This window comes from Echinops telfairi, unplaced genomic scaffold (genome assembly GCF_000313985.2).
Source record: "Echinops telfairi isolate 266 unplaced genomic scaffold, ASM31398v2 ScPeMD7_655;HRSCAF=1070, whole genome shotgun sequence".
Classification (NCBI taxonomy): domain Eukaryota; kingdom Metazoa; phylum Chordata; class Mammalia; order Afrosoricida; family Tenrecidae; genus Echinops; species Echinops telfairi.
In genome coordinates, this window is record NW_022104553.1 from 16,314,463 (window position 1) to 16,336,610 (window position 22,148).

General features: G+C 47.7%; 1 protein-coding gene across 1 annotated transcript in view; it reads right to left on the bottom strand.

Moving 5' to 3' along the window:
* Positions 1-11,725: 11,725 nt before the first annotated feature.
* ZNF667 (zinc finger protein 667) overlaps positions 11,726-22,148 on the bottom strand; it is a 14,068-nt gene continuing 3,645 nt past the window's right edge. Inside the window, exons 3-4 of the mRNA XM_004715653.2 lie at positions 19,183-19,278; positions 11,726-13,788 (exon numbers count right to left, since the gene is read on the bottom strand). Coding sequence (XP_004715710.1) covers positions 12,230-13,788; positions 19,183-19,278 — 1,655 coding nt within the window. The 3' untranslated portion in view covers positions 11,726-12,229. The remainder of the gene's footprint in view (positions 13,789-19,182; positions 19,279-22,148) is intronic.

Below are 22,148 nucleotides of genomic sequence, written 5' to 3' on the forward strand. Positions count from 1 at the left end.
GGAGCTATGTCTTTACGTTGGCGTCTTGACTCTCATGCCTTAGGCAAACGAGCCAAGAGCAAAAGGAAGCCCCAGGCCTACCCACCACTGCAAAAAAACCCACTCAAATAATTTCCAGTGGTTTTGAGACAGCTTTCAAAGCAGAAGAACAATGTCTCAACTAAACATGCGAGAAAGAGCAAAGTGCACGTATGTTTCCCTTTCAGATAAGGCTTGATGTAGACTGTGCCCTGAAGGTGAGTCTCCAAACAGGCACAAGGACCGCTGCCTTCCCAAACCGGAGGTCTTCCTGTCCTATGGAGAAGCGTTGGGCTTGACGATGGCCTGTCCATCTTTTTCACTGTTCTCACAGCTCTAGTTCTTGGGGTCTTCGTGAAACATCAAGACACCCCCATAGTCAAGGCCAACAACCAGATGCTGAGCTACATCCTCCTCGTGGCCCTCATGCTTGGCTTCTTCTGTCCCTTGCTTTTCATTGGCCGTTCCACCACAGTCACGTGCCTCCTCCGACAGACCACATTTTTGGTCACGTTCACCGTGGCCGTGTCGTCTGTTTTGGCCAAAACCATCACCGTGGTTATTGCTTTTCAGGCTACAAGACCCATGAGCAAGATTCAGAGGTGGGTGGGTCCCCAGACAGCTTATTCTGTTGTCTCCTTCTGCTCCCTCGTCCAAGTAGTGATCTGTGGGATCTGGTTGGGTACTTCTCCCCCCTTTCCAGCCAAAGACTCCCTGTCCTTGCCTGGACACCTCATTATCCAGTGCAATGAAGGTTCTGTTGCTGCCTTCTACTGTGCCCTGGGCTACTTGGGGTTCCTCATCTTGGGGACCTTTGGTGTGGCTTTCCTGGCTAAGAATTTGCCCGACACCTTCAACGAAGCCAAGCTTCTCACCTTCAGCATGCTGGTGTCCTGCAGTGTCTGGGTCTCTTTCCTCCCAGGTTACCAAAGCACCCAGGGAAAAGCCATGGTGGTGGTGGAGATCTTTGCCGTCTTGGCCTCAGGCGCTGGACTGCTTGGCTGTATCTTTGCTCCCAAGTGCTAGGTGATCCTTTTCCATCCGGAGAGGAACACCCACTGGTCTTGGAAGAAGAAAGCAGAATTGCAATAGATGCAGCAAAATCAAAGGCCACGTGGCACGTGCGGGTGTTTGTAATTCATAGACGTCAACATTTGCATCCAGAATCCTGAGAGAATGCTTCAAGGGACTTTAAAATATGTAAGCCAGAAAGGGGCAATGGTGGTGGTGGTGGGGGCGGTATGGGAAAGGAAAGAAATATCCCGTGTTTGCTGAGCCATCAAATATTACAGATCCTTTTATAAAAGGAAAAAGCAAACCCAGGCAAGATAATTGATTGGGAAAGGGGAATGCCAAAAATAAAAAGAAGCACAATAAAATATAGTTCAGCAGGGAGAGGAAGACACTGGAAGTATGGGATGAAGAAAACACCAGGAAAAGAGTCCTGACACATAAAATGGCACGGCAGAGACACCTGACTCTCTAACTTCACAAAGGATGACCAGGATCAAGAGTTCAAGACTGATTCCTACGGGACATACCTCTTCTCTCCAAACTTGACACCAATTCTGAGACCAACTTTCCCTCCCATGGCATTCTCTACTTCTCTCTTTGCTGAAACGGCCACACAGAACTCAGACATGGCTCACAATTATGGAGCATCTAAGGGAAGTCTTAGGTTACGATTCAGAATAGCTTTTTCTCAGCCATGCCTTTGGGCAGGTCTCCCTCTGTCCCTCAGCATCTCAGCCCATTTGCCTGGCCTCTTCCCTGCTTGGGAAAGTATACATAGCTCTCCCAGCTCTGCTAGTCCCTGGTCCAAAGGCACTCGGCTCTTGCTCTTTGCATTTGAACTCTTGGTTCCTGAAGAGGCTCTCCATTCTGCCAGAAAGTGCACCCTTGCTCCTGGGCCCTGAAGTTCACTGTATTGTCTGTGGTAGGTTTTCTGGTTTTGCTGATACCATGTCTCTGCTGCTACTTTTTACCACCGCTCACTTTCTCAGTGAGGCATTACAGCTCTCCCTCCCTCTTTGTCTCCTGTGTTCAAGAGATTCTCCGAGCACGTGTCTCAGGTCCAGAGGGTTCTCTCCACTCCTGGCTCTCCTTTATTGGTAGTCACCTACCAAGTCCCGTCTCTGGGATGGCTCGTGTTAAGCTTAGCAGGACAGCAAAAACTAACCAACCCCTTTGTGAGAACCCATGCACCTTATTTGCATAGTCCTGTGCCCACATTGATGCCATGCATCTTGGTCACATTATTGTAGTGATCTCTTTTCCTTGGTGTCCCATAAGCACACTTGCACAGTCCCACTCAGTCATTTGGTGGCGTTCAGAAGACTGTAGATGGAAGGGTCATAATAACTTACTGTACCACATATGGGTATATATTAGCATGAAGTGTGTACTGCTTATATTAGAAAGCAATAGAGAACGTGAACTAGAAAATAGTTTAGGAGGTCATTTCTTCCTAGGATGAAAGGTCAGCAGAAGTGCCCATTTCTTCCTTTCTGCTAGCGGCCTGCCTGAGAACTTGCTGTGGGAAGGGGCAAGTTCATGAAACCCGGGAAGGTGGTGCTGGTCCTGGCCGATGTTATTCTGGACGCAAAATTGTCATCATGAAGCACATTGATGATAGCACCTCAGATCGTCCTGACAGCCATGCTCTAGTGGCTGTAATCCACCGCTATCCCCGCAAAGTGACAGCTGCCATGGGCAAAGAGAAAGCTACCAAGAGGTCGAAGACCAAGTGTTTGGTGAAGGTGTATAACTATAATCACCTTCCAGGTGCTCTGTGGACATCCCCTTGGACAAAATGTCGTCAACAAGGATGTCTTCAGAGACCCTGCTCTTAAACGCCGGGCCATCGGGAGGCCGAGGTCAAATTTGGGGGGAGGTACAAGACAGGCAAAAACAAGCGGTTCTTCCAGAAGCTGCGGTTCTAGATCTGCTTGATTTAATCATTAAAAACGCCCCCCAAATATGGCTTTGTCTGTTAGCTATGTGTATTGCCAGCCTGGGAAAAGGAACATGGACATGCGGAGACTTGGGGCTGGGTGGTGGTCAAAGGACTGGGAAACAAAAGTTAAACCTTAAAAAATATTATTGAAAAATATTAAGATAATAATAAAAAAAGATTGCTGTGGTTGTTTTGTGTTGTTTCTGATCCACAACAATGCCATGTGACAGAGTCAAACTGCCCCATAGGGTTTTCTTGGATTTAAGTTTGATAACGACACATTGTCAAGTCCCCCCTTTCTCAAAGCTGCTGGTGTGTTCCCATCATCGCCTTTGGGGGAGTGCTTAACTTTGTGACACTCGGATCACACGGAAAGTTGTCCCTAAGAGTCGCCGATGTTGCTGCTGGGTGTCAGGAGCGTCTATTCCAGCCCATAGCAACCCTGGAAGACAAAGGAGACGCAGTACTAAACCATGCTCACCCATCTCTGTCAAGAAATTCAGAAGACAGCTCGCTACCTGGCCAAACACCTGGAAAAGAGCCACATTTCTGCTCATTTCAAAGAAAGGGGATCTAACGGAATTCGGAAATTATCGAAGGACCTCATTAATACCACAGGCAAGCATAATTTGACAGAAGAGAACGAAAACGTGGTTGCAGTTGTACAGCAACAAAGCTGGACTCAGAAGAGGACATGGAACAAGGGCTCTCACTGCGGATGGCAGGTGGACCTTGGCCGAAAGCCGAGTATACCAGAAGGATGTTTACCTGTGATCCATTCAAACCGTGGCTATCGGTGCAAAGAATAACGTGAGAGCAAATCGTCCTGAGATGAACTCTGGGAAAAGAATATGCGCTGAAGTCTCTGAACGCAGAGAACCTGGAGCAGAACGCTGTCCTGGGCTTCTGAGTAATGGGTTGCATTATTGGGACAGTTTGCACCTCATTTCCTTCTCCAAGTAAGGAAACACCATCACCATGGTCCATGGTTTAAGCAAGGCCCGGGGACAGAGTTAACAGCTCATGCAGGGAGCTGAGATGCTGAAAGTTTGACCTTCAGTTAAGACAAAATAAATGCTTTCTCTCCTGCTCCCTGGGAGACTGCTCACGCACAGCCTTCTGCAGGTGTCCAGGGATGCTCCCTTCCAGACTACAGACTACAATGGCTGGGGTATTGCCGCTTCTTTGTTTGCCTTCAAAGTATATTGTCAACAATCCCCTGTGTGAGAACTTGTCAAAGTATATTGTCAACAAAACCTCTGTGTGAGACCTTGTCATGAGAAATTGTCAACACTCCCTTTGTGTGAGAACGTGTCATGAGAAATTGTCAACACTCCCTTTGTGTGAGACCTTGTCACTGAATGCAGGACACGTGACAAGGACCATGATGGATGGAAGGCTTGTCAAGCACACACTGGATGTATGTATGGATTGTGATAAGAATTGTACAAGCTCCCAATAAAATGATTTTTAAAAAAAGAATAGAATCCCTTTTTGACTGAACTGAACTTTTCCCCTCTGGATTTGATAGAGGACTATGCTCCCCAGCATTTTCTGTTTATTCAACAAGCCTTCCATCCAGGTGCCCATCAATAGCTACACTGAGATTCTCAAACAGACGAGAGTATGCTCACCGTAAAAAGAAAAACACAAACTCACTCACTACCATCGAGTTGATTCCAACTCATAGCAACCCTACGGGACAGGGTAGAACTGTCCCTGTGGGTTTCTGGGACTTTACAGGTTTGGAAATCCTCATTCTTCTCCACAGAGTGGCTGGTGGTTTCAAACTACTAACCTTGCAGTTAGCAGCTCAAAGAGCAACCACGATACCACCAGGGCTCATTGCTCACAGTAGGTATCTGTAATCTTCATAAAGAAACACCACCTCAGGTGACAGCAAGGGCATCTTAAAAACCTGCACTTTTTCTGCTTGATTTGACTGCACAGAAAAATACAGCGTTTAAGTAGTTAACTGAAGATTGAATGGGTGGGCTCATGCAAATTGTGACCTGGAGCAAATAGCAAAACAGCTTGAAAAAAACAAACTCACTGCCATTGAGTAAATACTGACTCATAGCGGCCCTTTAAGACAGGGTAGAACATGCCTCTTCTTTCTCCGGGGCAGCCACCAGTGATTTCAAACTGCGAAGCCTGCAGGTAGCAGCCTGCGGCAGTTGCATCATCTCCTGTCAACTTGAGCAAAGGGGTGGAGTCTAGCCTGTCAAACAGGTCATAGCTAATCATGCCTCTGTGTGGGCCTGGCTTTCTCCTGAGGATTTTGGGGACTCCTGTCTTCCTCCCTGGAGGTGGGACACACACTTTCTTGATGACAAGCCAGATGGAGTTACGCTGATGGAGCCAGAGCCCTGGAGCTGGAGGAGCCATATGGAGACCCACACCAGGGCCAAGATGCTTCAACCACCACGCGAGCCACAAGACTTTCCACCCACTGGCCTGTGATCCTCCTGCATTCGGTGACATTGCATGTGTTGTATGAGTCTGAAGAGGAATTTGTAGACTGTTATCGGACATATGGGCTAATATTGGACTTACGGACTTGATCTAGACTGGACTGGGATATTTTCTTGATCTGGACTGGACTGGGATATATACACAATTACCCTTTGATGTAAAACTCTCTCTTACACACATATAAGTGTCTCTGGATTGTTTCTCCAGTCAACCTGGGATCACACACAGCCCATTGCAAAACCATTACAGCACCAGGGTTCTTGGCTACCCCAGACCACAAGACTCACCATCACTTCTCATGATGCTGCTGAGTTTAGACCGCCCCCACGGTCCTCCATCCAGACGAATTCCGGCCATAGGCACCAGGGACGGGGATTGGCCAGTTCTCCATGGGCGAGCCCAACTTTCAGGGGTCCTCAGCTCCTCCTCACACCCTACCGACTAGGGTTTACCCAAGGAGCGATGGTGGCACAACGGTTAAGTGCTCAGCTGCTAACTGAAGGTGATACAAGCCCACCAGGGCCTGCTGGTGAGGGAGCCCTGGCGATCCATTCCCATGACGACGGTTGCTAGGTGCCACCGAGCTGGTCGGGACTCACTGTGATACTATGGACGACACAGCCCGTCGCTGCTCAGTCTTGGACCGTGCTCACAACTGTTGTTCAGTGTGAGCCCTGTTGCTCATTGTCACCGCCTACCAGGTGCACAGCATGACCAGAGGGGCACACGCTCGTTAGAACACTCGGCCATGGGAGGCTGCCCAGGGATAAAGCTCAGAGGGCAGTCGGGACAGGAAGAGCAGGGTGAAGGGAAAGGGTCAAGACTGGAAGGAAGTGGAAAGTGTTGCTACAATTGCACTCCCCTAGTGCCACCCAGCAAACTGTATATGAGTTGCTGAATGGAAAACCCACCTGCTCCCCCAAACGTAACCCAAATCACAACAGAAAACAAAGCAAAAGGAATTCCCTGGTCACAGAAGCACAATAGAAAGTGGTGCTTGTAACCCTGAGATGGCTGCACCCTGGACAAGGTGAGATGGAGTCAGTTAATATGGCCCATCTAGCCATAATTCCCTCTGGAGTGTATTATAATTCCAGACTCCATGATTATGATCAGGAATCCTATTTTAGAGGGAGTTGTTTGTTACAGGATTAAAATGGGGTTAATTCTTGACCTTAGTGTAAGACTTAATAGAGTCTGCTTAGAACCAAATGTCCTCCATGTTTGCCCCTGAGCTCATACTATAAAATTCTGCCCAAGGCTGAGCCTGTCCAAAGTTCCCCACACACAGGACAGAATATGCCTTTGTCAGAAACCAGCAAACTGTCTGACGGGACCTTGAATCTCCTCCACCCGTGCACAGCTGACCAGAGTTGGCTGAAACAACTAGCAGCAAGTGACCTTGAATCTCCCACACACACCTGTGGAGCTGACCAGAGCTGGCTAATGTAAAGCACCTTTAAAAGTTTTTTTTCTTTCTTTTATTCACGGCCAGTTTTGCTCACTGCCCATTTTGTTCACGGCCCGTTTGGCTCAGTGCCCACTTTGCTCTTGACCCTCCACTCTGCATCCAGCACGAATACACCCGGAACCAGGAAGACACCTTACATTCAGAAACCCGGACATACATGTCCATATATAAGCATCACCCCTGTAGCCTGCAGTGCGACTCCCCCAGCCCGGACGTTGTGGACTGTGAGCCTTCGCCCAGGCTGTTTTTTTCTCCCTAATAAAGCCTGTTGGTTCTAATTCGACTGATTTGGTCTCTGGTGCCTCTCGACTACCTTTCACAAACCAAGGGCAGTGACGACCATGAAGGTATCAGCGAAGCACAAATGATGACAACCAAAAGGGGTGACCTGGAGCGCTCGTGACGCTGGTTGTGGCAGTTACCTAGTCTCCTGTCAACTTGTGAAGGGGCGGAGTCTAGTCTGTCAATCAGGTCTCAGCTTGATGACCTCATTTGGAGGTGTGGTGGAGACGAATAGCTGTTGGAGGGCCAGATACACACAGACGCTCTCGTTGTCTTCCTGCTGACAAGCCACATGGAGGCCCCTGTTGGAACCGGAGCCCTGGAGCTAGAGGAACCAGGTGGAGATCCACACCAGCACCGAGAACTGCCTACCACCACTAGATCTATAATACTTTCCACCCATTGGCCTGTGATTTTCCTGTATTCAGCATCATTGCATGTGTTTCATGAGTCTGAAGAGGACTTTATAGACTGTTATTGGACATATGGGCTAATATCGGACTTATGGATTTGATCTGGACTGGGCTGGGATGTTTCCTTAATATACAATTACTTTTTTATATAAAGCTCTTTCTTATACACATACGAGTGTCTATGAATTTGTTTCTCTAGTCTCTACTCGGACTAACACACTGGTTGATTAAACAGGCCTCAGCATGTATTTTCCACCCCAGAGGGGCCAAGCCCAGTCCTCATCTCTGTACAGTACATAACGGCACTAGTCCCTGAGCTCGGGCTGATGCCTGTTACAACCTCAGCCCGAGCTGATGCGCTGTCCTGTCTCAGTCCATCTGCCTCCAGGCGAGAAACTCACCTGCCCTCATGACTGAACTGAGTCTCTTCTCTCGACCTTACACTTAGTAGAGGGTGAGTGTGGGACACTGAGGACTGGGAAGAGAGTGTGTGGGGATAAATTCCTTATTCTCATGATTAATAAACCCGGAAGGCTAGGATTCTGGGTGGAGGGAGGCCTTCACATTTGTGAGTTGGAGATCAGTCTCAGTCACATTTTCCTACTTAAAAAATAACCCCCACAATATCCTCCCATTACCGTGCTACTTTAATGATACCACTTAAAAGCACATGGCTAGTGACTATCCGACCTACAGCTTTACATGTCGGAGCAGACACGTTGCTACTGCTCTCCCTGTTCAGGGGACAGTCACCCCCTTACCTGCCCCCAGCACTGGAGTTAGGTTACTCCCTCAATGAATTCAGGGACCTCCAGGGTTAAGATACATAGGTAGGTGTCTGTTTGGGAGGGGGGTGCTCACATGCCCAAGAATATATGTTGGTGAAAGAATGCACTCTTTCTGGTCCCTGCTGCGATGGAACAGGTGTGTCGTTGCGTGCTTTGTCTGATGTCTGTTTCAATATTCCTTTCAATTTCACAACCATCCCCCAGGACCCATCCGGATGTGCGCTGGCTCCCACAAGTGTGAACCAAGTCACACTACTCCTGGGAGGGAAGACTTCAAGACTGCTTTCATAAAGGGTGTGACTTAGGGCACTATCCTTGGTATTCCTGGGTAGGGGGGATCTGCTGAAAGACAAAACCATCACCTCCATAAAGCCATTTCTCATTGTGTAAGAACCATCTGGGACAGAGAGACCCAGGACCACTGGAAGAGCAGGTGTAAGATCTGTGACTGAAGGGGCGGATGTTGGCGTAACTGACGTGTCAAGAGACTGTGGCATGGAGGCGCAGGGAGCCTTGCTGAGACGATGGGGCACCTTCTCCTCATCTGGCCCGAGATGATGGGACTGTGAGGCAGAGCAACAGGCAGGCTGGCTTCCTGGCCATGGAGGTGAAGGCCAAAGGACTACGTGGCTGAGAGGCTAAGGACCAGAGAGAGACTTGGCTGCTGGCTGAGCAGAGGTGTTGCTGTATCCTTACTGTTTGCTGGCTTTGACTCGTGGTGAGCTATTAGCTTCCCTAATAAGCCCATTCATTGTGAGTATTGCCCGTGAGTTCTGTGTGGCCATGGCAATGCATTACCAAGCTCAGCATAGAAGTAGAGAGGCGTGGTGTTGGAGTAGGTAAAGAAGGATGGAGGGTGAAGGCATGTCTGACCCCTGACTTGTGGCAACAAGGAAGCCAGAGGAGGTCAGATACGGACCAATAAAAGTCTGGAAAATAAGGCAACAAGAAGTGGTTGAGCCGGATCAGGAATTCCTTTTGTGGTCCCCTACTATGCCACCAGTGCTCCACACTGAGCCAACGTCCATAAAATTCCCCTAGAAACCTCTCTCCACTATTGACACCTAACTGATGCTAGGAAGGGCAATTCGGTAATATCTAATAAAAGGCATACTTTGTGATACAAGGATCCCAGGTGGTGCAGAGGATTAAGCACGGAGGATGGAGCACGGCAGGGTCAGTGGTTCCAATCCACTAGCTGCCCCAAGGGAGAAAGAGTAGACGGCCTGCTCCTGTAATGACCTAACAGTCACGGAAACTCTGTAGATCACTTCTACTGTCCCACTGTGTGAGCCCTGGAAGCATCCCTGGTGGTGTAGTGGATGACTCGTGAGACCAGCAGTTTGAAACTAGTAGGCACTCCGTGGGAGAAAGATGAGTAAAGATTGGCAGTCTCGGAAACCCAGGGGGGCAGGTCTACTCGGGCCTGTGGGGTGGCTGAGAGTTGAAATTGCCTCCACAGCAGTGGGTCTGGTTTGGGTCTTGCACCCTGGTGGGGCTGTCAGGAAAAGGTTGGAGAGTTAACCTCACCATTGGTTCAAACCCACCAGCCACTCCATACAGAAATATGAGCTTATCAGTCTCCAAAATCCAATCTCGAGGTCACTACGAATCATCTCAACAGCAGAGGGTGGGTTTTGATACTATGTTTTATCTTCCGAAACGAAATGAAGGGTAAGCCCTTTCCAAAGTGTGTGTCGTTCTATTGAGATGAGACGCAGGCCAATGGGATAAGAATGATGAGTGACTGTGAGCGGGGCATGATTTTGCACCTCAACTCTCAGGTGTACTGGCATCAATTTGGAACCCACCTCTCTGGCAAGCTAATTCACGTGTGTGTGTGTGTGTGTGTGTGTGAAGGAAAGGAGAACATACAGACCTCGTGTGTCTGCCCATCTACAGATGTGATGTGATAACATTTACATGAGAATTTGGTACATCCATTCTCCTGTGTGCATGCTCACCCCTCAGAATTTTGGCTGCCATTTTCTCAACGGTGGTCATGGGTAGACAGGCCTAATCCATGTGGCCCTCTTTCCTGCAGTTATCTTTACTCATAGCAGCTACGGATGTTCTCAAAAAGCACCTTTGTGGAAGGGACACTTAGAAAGAAGAGCCCAACTGCACAGCCCAATTGTGAAACAAAACAACACTCTGATTTTATTTCTTAGAGATTTTACACAAGAAAGAGGCACTGAAAGTGATTACATATATTGAACATTTGACAGGAAAATAGCCATGTATACAAATCCAGTTTTTTTAATCTATATTCTATCACAGTGTTCTTACATCAAAAATAACAATACAGGCACACATCACTTAATGTCCACCACGTTATGTGATTTAGACTTTGTGCAACACCTATGTCTGTGGGATGTGGGGGAATCTCAGGTACACTGGCTCCCATTTCAGACTTCAGGTCAATGTTCAGTCCACTAAGCCCCTCCCACTGTCACTGTCTTCTCTACTAAGCAGGCCGCATTGAAGGCCACCTTTTTTGTGAGAACCTGCCTAAGGTAGGGATGGTGCAGGCCAAGGGGGCTGAGGTGCCCGAGTCAGGGCTGAGATGCCCAGGTTACATACTTTTCCATCTGGGCCCCATAGGGCCACACCAGGCAAAACTTGGGGACCAGATGCACCAAGTCATGGGAGTCAAGGGAGCAAAGGGCTGGAGTTTGGCCTGGGTCTCCATTGTTGAAGACTGGGTGACTCTGGGCCATGAGTGGCAGCTAGAAAGAAGGAGGGTTTCCACTTACGATGGGGGTCTGGTATCCTAGCACTCAGATACCAGGGTGCCTCTGTCCATGCTTGTACATGTGGTCAGACATCACTCAATGGGACATTAAGTTATGCATACCTATGTATTTATTCATATAAATATAGACAACTTACTTTCACATAAAACACTATCAAATAATTTTCTCCCTGCACTTAGGTTTCTCGTTCTTCGGTACTTCCTGGTTCTTTCTCCATTGACCTCTCTCTCCACCACGCTGAATCTTCACACGACGAAGTTCATATACCCTCAGACTCAAGGCAACTGTAAGACAGTCACTCTTGCGGCTCACAGCATTCTGAGCGCTCACTTTAGCCACCTTGACACATTCTTCTTTCTTTTCACCCACAGGGTTCTGTAGGCTGACAGTGGCACCCTGGTTTGCCAGGAAGTCCTTTACATCTGAGGAGGGACCACTCCTTGGAGAAAGACATCATGCTTGGTATTGGTAGAGGGTCAATGAGAAAGAGGAAGACCCTCAACGAGATGAATTGACACAGTGACTGCAACAATGGGCTCAGATACAGCAACAATTGTGAGGATGGCGTAGGGCCGGCAGTGCTTCCTTCTGTGGGACACAGGGTTACTATGGGTCAGAACTGACTCGACAGCACCTAACAAGGTTCTGAGGAACAGATGCAAATTCTCTTCATGTGACGCTAAAAGTTAGCCTCAAAGCCCCGTATGCAAGAATGATATCACAATTCCACTTTGTTGGACACAACCAATGAAATAGCTTTTAAACGACACTGGAAAGAGAACATTAGTAATTTTTTTTTTATCGAACAAAGAAGGCTTTTCCATCACAATGACTGATCTAATCCCACCAACATGCTACTTTGAGACTGAAAATCTGTGATGAGGTCAGCTGATTTCAAATCATCAGGTCAAGAGTCACCAGTCACATCTGCACTTTCAAAGCAGGGCACTTATGAGATGATCCCGTACGCACAAACATTTGTTGTAACTACACTTTTCCCTTGCCTCGATCCCTGCTTCTTGGGGGGGGGGGGGTATCCTCAGCCTTCAATTTCACAGATTTAAAACAGCCTAGGCTTTTTCTTCAGAGTGTGAATTCTGATGTCGAATAAGGGACGAGCTCCGACTATACGCCTTCCCACATTTACTACATTCATAGGGTTTCTCCGAAGAATGACTTCTCTGATGGCGGATGAGATCTGAGCCACTGCTAAATGCCTTGCCACACTCCGGACATTCATAGGGTTTCTCCCCCGTGTGACTTCTTTCATGCAGAATAAGGGATGTACGCTGACTAAAGGCTTTCCCACATGTTTTGCATGTGTACGGTTTCTCTCCAGTGTGAATTCTTTCGTGCTGGGCAAGGTGTGCGCTCTGGCTGAAGGCTTTCCCACATTGATCACATTCATAGGGTCTATCTTCAGAGTGAATCCTCTTGTGTCGAGTGAGGGATATTCGGTGGCTGAAAGCTTTCCCACATTCCTCACAGTGGTAGGGTTTTTCTCCAGTATGAATTCTCTGATGCTCAATCAGAAATGATTGGCGGCCAAAAACCTTACTGCATTTATTGCATTTGAAAGGTTTCTCTTCAGAATGAATATTTTGATGTATTTTAAGATTTGCCATTCCAGAAAACATCTTCCCACATTCCTTACATTCAATTCGTTTCTTTTTCTTCGCATGAACTTTCTGGTGTTGAATGAGGGCCGTATGCCGGGTGCAGATCTTATCACATTTATTGCACTTGTATATTTTCTCGCTATGAATTTTCAGATGCAGAATAAAGCCTGAGAGCCGCTCGAAGACCTTCTCACATTTGTCACATTTGTTGGATTTCTCTGAAGCATGAACTCTCTGATGAAGCAGAAGCGATGAAATCTTACAAAAGGATTTCAAACACTTTCTGCATTTGTAGGGATTCTCTAAAGAGAGCCCCTTCTGCTTTCGGCTCTCACTTAAGGCTTTCTTACTTTTAAGGGTTTTCTTTCCAGTATGACTTCTCTTGTGGTTAAGAAGGGCTGACTTCTTTCTGAAACGTTTCCCACATTGACGGCATTTGTGGATTTTCTTTCTATTGTGGATTTTCTTATGAAGTAAAACTGATGACATCCGATTAAACGCTTTCCCGCATGTTTTGCACTGGTGAGCCTTCTCAACAATGTGAATTTTACGAGCAATGCTGAGAGATGGGCATTGGCTGACTGCCTTCCCACAATCTGAGGTTTCCTTTCCGTGACGAATTTTCTCATGCAGATGAAGGGTTGCCCTTTGATTGAAGTGCCTCCCACATTTGCCACAATCATAACTTGTCTTCCCCCTGTGAACTCTCTGGTGAAGGAGGAGGGAAGAGATTCGCTTGAAAGCTTTCTTACAATCACTGCACTCATAAGGCTTCTCCCTAGTGTGGGTGATCTGATGAAGTTGGAGAGATAAGCTCCAATTGAAGGTTTTCTCACAGTCACTACACTTTAAAGATTTCTTCTCCGGACGTCCTTTCGCAGATTTTATTATGATCGAAATGATGTAGCCCTTCTTTCTTATGGAAACTTTCTTTTTCTGATGAATGCTTTGCCCAGCTTTGCTGCTCTGATTTTGGGCTGACTTCTTTGCCTTAGATGTAGACCCTGAGTCTGAAAGACATAAACAAACAAATAAACAAAACGTTTCTGTTTCTGTGTTGAAAAAAACAAAACAAAAACTTCCAGAATATACATGGAGGCATTAACAATCATAACAATAACAACTTTAATAACAGAATGGTAACTTTTTAGTATTTATGATTATTTTTGCTATACCCATGGGCATACAGAAACTGCTAATAACTGGAATTTAGGAGTGCTTCAATTTGAGAAAGAAACAAAGTTTTAAAACAAAGGATATAGTTTACATCTTGTACCTCACTGGACTCCTCATATAGCTTATTAGGTAAATGTACCATTGTTACATAAGATGTCCAGAAAAGGCGAATCTATAGGATGTAGATTAATGGTTGCTTGGGTCTAGAGGTGGGAATGGGGACAAACAATAAAGGGATCTTATTGGGGGTGATGAAAATTTCTGAAACTGGATGATGCTGATGGGTACACATAAAGTTATAAAATTAAAATATATTCTTAAAATCCATAATGCCTGAGGCTCACGTCTTGGGTGACATAAAATTCAATCGGCATAGCAGTCCACAAAGGCAATATTTTATATCTTACTCTGGTAACTACTACCTAGGGTCTAATAATCTTGTGAGTGGCCAGCTAAGGGGCCATTTTATTAATCTTTGGTCATCAGAAGAAAGAAGAGTAAAGAAGATCTGAGATGCATGCAACAAATTAGTCCACAGGGCTAATGTGCCACAGGTGCCACAGGTTTGAACCCATGGGAGTAAAGACCTAGTGATTTACACACACCAAGACTACCGCCTAGAAAAACCCATGGGGCAGTTCAACCTGTCCCATAGGATTACTATGAACTGGAATCAGTGTGACAGCTATGGGTCTGATGAGAGTAATATACACACTGCACTATGAAGACAGTTCTAAAACAATTTTTCAAAAGAACATGAAACATCTCATCTTAAAAGTACTGATTAGACACACCTTGAAATGACTGTGGGTTTGATTCCAGACATAGAACAAATATGGCTGCTGAGCCACATGGATTTGTTTGCTTTCCCGATACACATGAAAGCTTAAAGCTGCATTGTAATCTATTAAGTGTAGAAGAGCATTTTAAGATAGTTGGAAATACTTAGTGTGAGTGACCGAGACACAGAGTGATCACGTGCCATTGGAAAACTCAACTTTTTCTACCATAGGTGAATGTTTTAAAAATTAAAAAATGTTTATCACTAGCATATTGATTTATTCTTGTTTAACATTTTAAAATAAATCAATATGAATCACCAGATTATCAAAATGAAACAATGATTGCATAAGAATATCAGAGAACATGGAAAAGGCAGTTAATAAAATTCATCTATACATTGAAAAAACAGAGAAAACCAAATTCTCAGCAAAATAGGATGAGAAGGAAACAAACTCTTGACATAGAACATTTCTTTTTTTATGACATAGAACATTTCTTATAAGACTATAGTAAGTTTCAGAATGGTAAATGGCAAAGTACTGGAAGATTTCTAAGACTGACAAACATAAAGATTTGTGTCTTCCAACCGCTGAAGACAAATGGATGCATAAGCAAATGTGGTGAAGAAAACTGATGGAGCCCGGCTATAAAAAGATAAAGCACTGGGGTTTTAAAGACTTGAAGGTAAACAAGTGGCCATCTAGCTCAGAAGCAACAAAGCCCACATGGAAGAAGCACACCAGCCTGTGTGATCACAAGGTGCCGAAGGGATCAGTTATCAGGCATCAAAGAACAAAAATCATATCATTGTGAATGAGAGGAGTGTGGAGTGGGAACCCAAAGCCCATCTGTAGGCAACTGGACATCCCCTTACAGAAGGGTCGCAGGGAGGAGATGAGCCAGTCAGGGTGCAGTGTAGCAACGATGAAACATACAACTTTCTTCTAGTTCTTAAATGCTTCCTCCCCCTACCCCCCAACCTAACTATCACGATCCCAATTCTACCTTACAAATCCGGCTACACCAGAGGATGTACACTGGTACAGATAGGAACTGGAAACACAGGGAATCCAGGACAGATGATCCCTTCAGGACCACTGGTGAGAGTGGAAATACTGGGAGGGTGTGGGGGAGGGTGGGGTAGAGAGGGGGAACAGATTACAAGGATCTACATATAACCTCCTCCCTGGGGGATGGACAACAGAAAAGTGGGTGAAGGGAGACGTTAGACAGTGTAAGATATGGCAAAATATTAATTTATAAATTATCAAGGGTTCATGAGGGAGGGGGCAAAAATGAGGAGCTGATGCCAGGGGCTTAAGTGGAGAGCAACTGTTTTGAGAATGATGATGGCAACAAATGAACAAATGTGCTTTACACAATTGATGTATGTATGGATTGTGATAAGAGTTGTACATGCCCCAATAAAATGATTTAAAAAAAACAAAAACAACAACAAAGATCAGTGTCTTCTTTTTTGCTGTATATTATTATTATTCTGAGGTCCTAGGCAGCGGTTCTCAACCTGTGGGTCGTGACCCCTTTGGGGGTGGAACGATCCTTTCACAGGGGTTGCTTAAGACCATCAGAAAACACATACATATTTCACAATCTATAGTGACATATTGTTTTGTGATTAATCACTATGCTTTAATTATGTTTAAATCTGTAGCAATGAAAAACATCATGTCTATCAGATATTTACATGACGCTTCATAACAGTACCAAAATGACAGTGATGAAGTAGCAACGAAAATAATGTTATGGTTTGGGGGTCACCACCACATGAGGAACTGTACTAAACGGCCATGGCATTAGGGCGGTGGAGAACCAGTGTCCTAAGGCAAGGGAGAAAAAAAAGGAAAGCATTTAAAATTTTTTTTAAAAAGTGAAACTCCCTCCTCTTAGATGGGCTACTTATAGGTGTGTGCACAGACGAAACATTGTACTGAATGAATGAACGGGCCAGGCTCGACAGAGCACGTTTGATGCAGGGTGGCCTCAGACCTTCCACTAGCAGGGCAAGCCCTGGGGGTGGGTTGCTGGGACAAGTGACATCTGTGAAACCCAGTGAGACACCGGGAACACAAGCAAGCGCTATAAATACAGGAGGCGGGGCTGTGCATGTCGACATGGTAGTATTCTGAATATGCTAGGCTAACCCAAAACACAAACAAACAAACCCCCAAAACAAACTCATACATCAAGGAGACACAGATCCGCTGTGCTGGCTCAGCAACAGCAGAGCAGAACTGCGCCCGTGCGTCTGCACGACTGACTCTCTTGTAAGCGTGGGAAGTGCGCCCGTGTGTCTGCACGACTGACTCTTGTAAGCGTGGGAAGTGCGCCCGTGCGTCTGCACGACTGACTCTTGTAAGCGTGGGAAGTGCGCACGTGCGTCTGCACGACTGACTCTCTTGTAAGCGTGGGAAGTGCGCCCGTGCGTCTGCACGACTGACTCTTGCAAGCGTGGGAAGCCTCATTGGGTACGTGGCTAAATTTAGTTTCACTAATTTAAACCAGATATTCACTATTTAAAGCAGATAACACGACATTTTAATTTATTTGAACCATTTTAAAAATTGGAACGTAGGCGGGGGAAGGATGCTGGAACGCGTTTAAGAATAGTTTTACTGACATATAGTCCACATATCACGGACTTCTATAGTCGCTCCTATCAAAAAGAGTGGCACAAATGTCACCACAGTCGGTTCCAGAACATTCTCTACCTTCTTGCTCCTTGCTAGCTCTCCACTTCCCTCCCACCTCCCCTCCCCGGCCCCAACAGGCATTCATCCGATTCCTCTCTTTGCAGATTTACCTCTCCTGAATTTCATACACTGGAAAACACCCCAAACAAACCAACCAGAGAGAAACCTCAATCGCAAAGGGATTAGGAAACATTAAAAGCCAGAACAAAATGGACTGTTAATTTCCGTAATAAACTGTGACTTGTCCGTGAGTCCTGTGTGGCCACTGCTATGGCTTCTGGGGCCCAGTGAGAAGCAGAGTGCGCCTTGGTGGGGAGGGGGGTGTCAGAATTGATGAGCGAGGTTGGAGGGTGGGGATGTGACTGATCTTAGCCCCGGAGAGTGGCCACGGGCTGATGACTGATTCTCCTTCCTCCCTGGGAAGTCAGAGGAGGTCAGGCGTGGCTGCCACACCGACCCCCACAGGCATCGTGGCAGCTAGGCCCTTAGTCAGTCAGATGCCCAAGCTGGGGTGCTGAGCTGCTGGCTTATCCAGCATGGCTGACTCCTAGCTCTTAGCATGGATGGGTGAGGTGTCCCATCAGAAACGACGGTAATTCATGACAGCTGACGAATGAAGAGCGAGGCTGTGGCTCTTCGCCTGGCTTATTTGGGGCACTTCATCGGGGAAGGCCCATCAGGGCCCGTGGTGCAAGTTGGTTAAGTGAAGGGTCAGCAAAAATGAGGGAAACCCTCAAAGCGAGGGATGGACAGACGGGCCACAGCACTGGGGTGAGAAACACCAGCGAGCACGAGCGTTGTCCTGGCTGCCGCACCTGTGCTGGCTCTCAGTTCAGGGACAATGGCGAGAAAGCAAACATACTGGGGACCTGCAACTTGGCCAACCAAACTCCCTTGAGGCCACCGAGTCAGTAACGGCCCACGGGGATCCTCGAGGACTGGGTAGACGGGCCCCTGGGGGACTGTCACTCTTTACAGGGCAGGTGGCCTCATCTTTCTCCCCAGGGGTTTCAAACTGCTGACCTTGCAGTTTAGCAGCCCTTTAGCAGCTCCTCTGGCCAAGCAGAGAGGAAGCGAGTAGAAAACGGGCCACGTCATGGGAAGGTCACCCAAATGAACAGGCATGGAAAATGGCTTCTTATTTTAATGGAACGGGAGGCATTGTGTCACCTTGAACATGGCCACTAGAAGTCTCCTCAGAACGCACCTTTCCTGAGACAGAGGGGCACGTGAAACCAGAGAGGTAGGGAGGACTACGGTGGGAGGGGGGCCACCAGGGTGTGAAGAGGTGAACTTCTGAGTGTAGGTCTCTTGGAATCCAAACCCGGCTCCTCTGCCTCCCACCCTCCCTGCTGTGTACCTCGGGGCAAGTCCCTGGGTTCTCTGTTCCTCTTGTCATTGGCCCTTGACCCTTTACCTTGCGGGATGTACTTCTCCGGGGTTGCCTCTTCCTCGTAACACAGCCAAAGTATGTGAGACGAAGTCTCGCCGGCCTCTCTTCCAAGGAGCATTCTGGCCGGCTGGCCGGCCTCCAGGTTTACACCCCAATCGAGCACCCCACCCCACCCCTGTCTCACACGTGAGGTCGCCCCGGTCTGAGCTGACCAGACAGCCCTGGGCTTTGTTTTGATTTCCTATCCTCCACCTGGGGGAATCACACCGGGAGTCTTGAGCTCAGAGGCTGCCTGAACCCCATGGGGGTCCCTGGGTCAGAGGCTGGCTCCTCTCACTCACCGGCACGGCGGCGTCTTTGCGAGGACGTCTCCCCCAGCCAGGGCGCCTGCCCTTTCTGCAGCAAAGCAATCACGTTGGGCTTCCGGCCGGAAAGTCCTGCACAGAGGGATGAGGAGAGAAGTGCCCGTGACTTGGGGGTCCCTTGGGAGCCAGAGCCGAGTCCCGCAGCCTATTTCTTGGGGAGGGGGGTTCGATTTTACCAGAGTTTGCTTTAGTTGAATACGTGATTGGGCGCAAGAGGTTGTGGCTGGGCTTGGGAAGACTCCTTTCTTTTTTGGATAGAAATAGGGAGGCCAAATACTAGCTCACCCCCAAAGAGCTTGTTGGACTCGCGGGGACCACACAGGACAGGGCAGGACTGCCCCTCTGGGTTTCCCAGACTGTAACTCTTCACGGGAGTAGACCTTGTCTCTCTCCCTTGGTGCAGCTAGTGGTCTTGAACTGATGACCACAAGGTTAGCAGCCCAATGTGTAGCCCACCAGGGCTATGTGTCAAAACTGACTTGATGGCAGTGGGTTTTATTTTATAGACCATTGTACTGGGGGCTTTTACAACAACCCATGTATCAATGGTATCAAGCACATCTGTACACAGGTTGCCACCATCATTTTCAAAACACTTTCTTTCTACCTGAGCTCTTGGCATCAGCTCCTCTTTTTCCCCTCCCTCCCCCTCCTTCTCACCCTCGTGAACCCTTGATAAATGAGAAGTTATTGTTTTCATACTTTACATTGACCGATGTCTCCCTTCACCCACGTTTCTATTGCTCGTCCCCCTGGGTGGGGGGTTATATGTCAATCGTTGTGATCGGTTCCCGCTTCCTCCCTCCTTCTCCCCACCTTCTCTACTCTCCTGGTATCACTATTCCCATTTCTGTTCCTGAGGGGGTTATCTGACCTGGATGCTGTGTGTCATGAGCTCTTGTCTGTACCAGTGTACATGCTCCGGCCTAGCCAGAACTGAAAGGCAGGGCTGGGTTCCTGATAGTGGGGGGTGAGGAAGTCTCAAGGAACCAGAGCAATACTGTGTTTCATCGGTGCTGTAATGGCAGTGGATTTTAAATGGAGCCCATTGGGAGCCCTGGTGGCATAGAGGTTAAGTGCATGGCTGCTAACTGGAAAGTCAGCAGTTCGAACATGGTTTCATAAGGATGTATAGCCTTAAAAACCCCACGGCCTAATGCTATAGGATCTCCGAGTTGGAACTGATTCAAGTACAGTGGTTAGTGTTTGTTTCTATAGTTTTTGTTTTTAATGGAGGGCTTACTACTGTGTGCTGGAGCCCTGAGGGCACGGTGGGCTATGTGTTAGGGGTTAACTTTGAGGTCAGCAGTTCAAATCCACCAGCTGCTCTGCTGGACAAAGAGGAGGCTGCCTACTCCTGTAAAGAGTTACAGTCTCAGAAACCCATCAGGGCAGTTCTACCTTGTCCTGCAGAAATCAGAACCAACTCAAGGGCAGGGAGTTGGGTTTGGTAACTCAAAGGGATCCACATTTCTACCTTTCCTCATTCAGTATCCCATTTATGACACCCACAGTGAATGAGTATGTGGGAAACCAATGCTTGAGGGGATTGTGGAATTTTCAAACCAACCCACAAACAATAGATGTAGCATGTGATTTACATAAAAACACAGTCACGGTCCACTGGATAGGTAGGTGCACCACACTCACCAGTTGGTGAACATCTGGGTTATTCCACTTTGAGGCTCTTAATAACACTGCTGCCCAAGCACAAAAGGACAAGTACAACACGAGTTCACCGAGGTAAGCTTAAAAAGCACAAATGGGACCAGAGAAAAGCCACCAGCTGCATTAATTCCCAGGGCGAGGTACAGGCACTCTGGCAGGGGTTTGACCCCACCCAGGGATGCAGATGGCAGCCAACAAACAAGGAGGAGGGAAATAGAAAAAAATCTAACAAGGAGGCCGTGGGTAGTAGGGTAACAGAGAACTAACCCACACAGGAGGAGGGTATTTTTCATGTCTCCCTAGGAAAGGAGAAAGGGACCAGACCTCCACCTGGGGCGTCAAGCCGCAGGGCAACATGTCGGCATGAAGTAGGAAGTAACAGAAAGGTGTGTGGGGTCGGCCCCTCCCCAGTAGAATGTACTACAGAGGACAGCATTGAAGACACAGGCCAGAGAGAGTGGTGGGCCTGCCCAGCCCACAGGGGAGCAAGCAGAGAGAGCGAGAGAAAGAGAGAGAGCGAGAGAGGAGCACTCTGGCTTCTGCTCGGAGACTAGCAATCCCACTCCTCGGACACCTTGGGTCTTCATCGAGGTAGAGAGGGGATGAGCAGTTGCCGATGGTCAGCAGTTCAAAGCCACCAGGGAGAAAGACGAGCCTTTCCACTCCTGTCTCAGAAACCCACAGGGCAGTTCTACCCCGGCCTGTGGGGTCGCCATGCGCCGTTACCGACTTGATGGCCGGGAGTTCGTGTTTGCGTTCCGAGCGCCAGGAGGTTCAGGGGGATGGAGAGCGGCTGTTAGTGATGCAGGTTTTCTCTTACCAGCAAATCTCTACGAACACTCGTGGGTGCGTTTTTGCGTGGATGGACTGGCACATCTTGTCATGTGCGCGCGGAGGCCCTAGGGCCCAGCAATGCCGCTCTTTGTTGAGTGACAGAGCCCACTGTCGGAAACCGTCTGTGGTGACAGTGACAGAGGATACAGCTTTGCCAGCAGATGAAAAACTCAACTGTGGGACCAACTGGGGCAAGTGCTAGATGAAATCTCGCAATAAGGCTTAAAAGAAAAAACCAAAACAAAAGAACTGGATGTGGGGGGACCGAGGGTGTGCTGAGAGGTACAGGGTTTCAGAGCGAGGGTGTGCTGAGAGGTACAGGGTTTCAGAGCGAGGGTGTGCTGAGAGGTACAGGGTTTCAGAGCGCAGAGTGAGGCTGGGGAGGATATTTCGGGACGCGTTCATGCACAGGCACATTTTCACATCATGAGAGGAGTGGT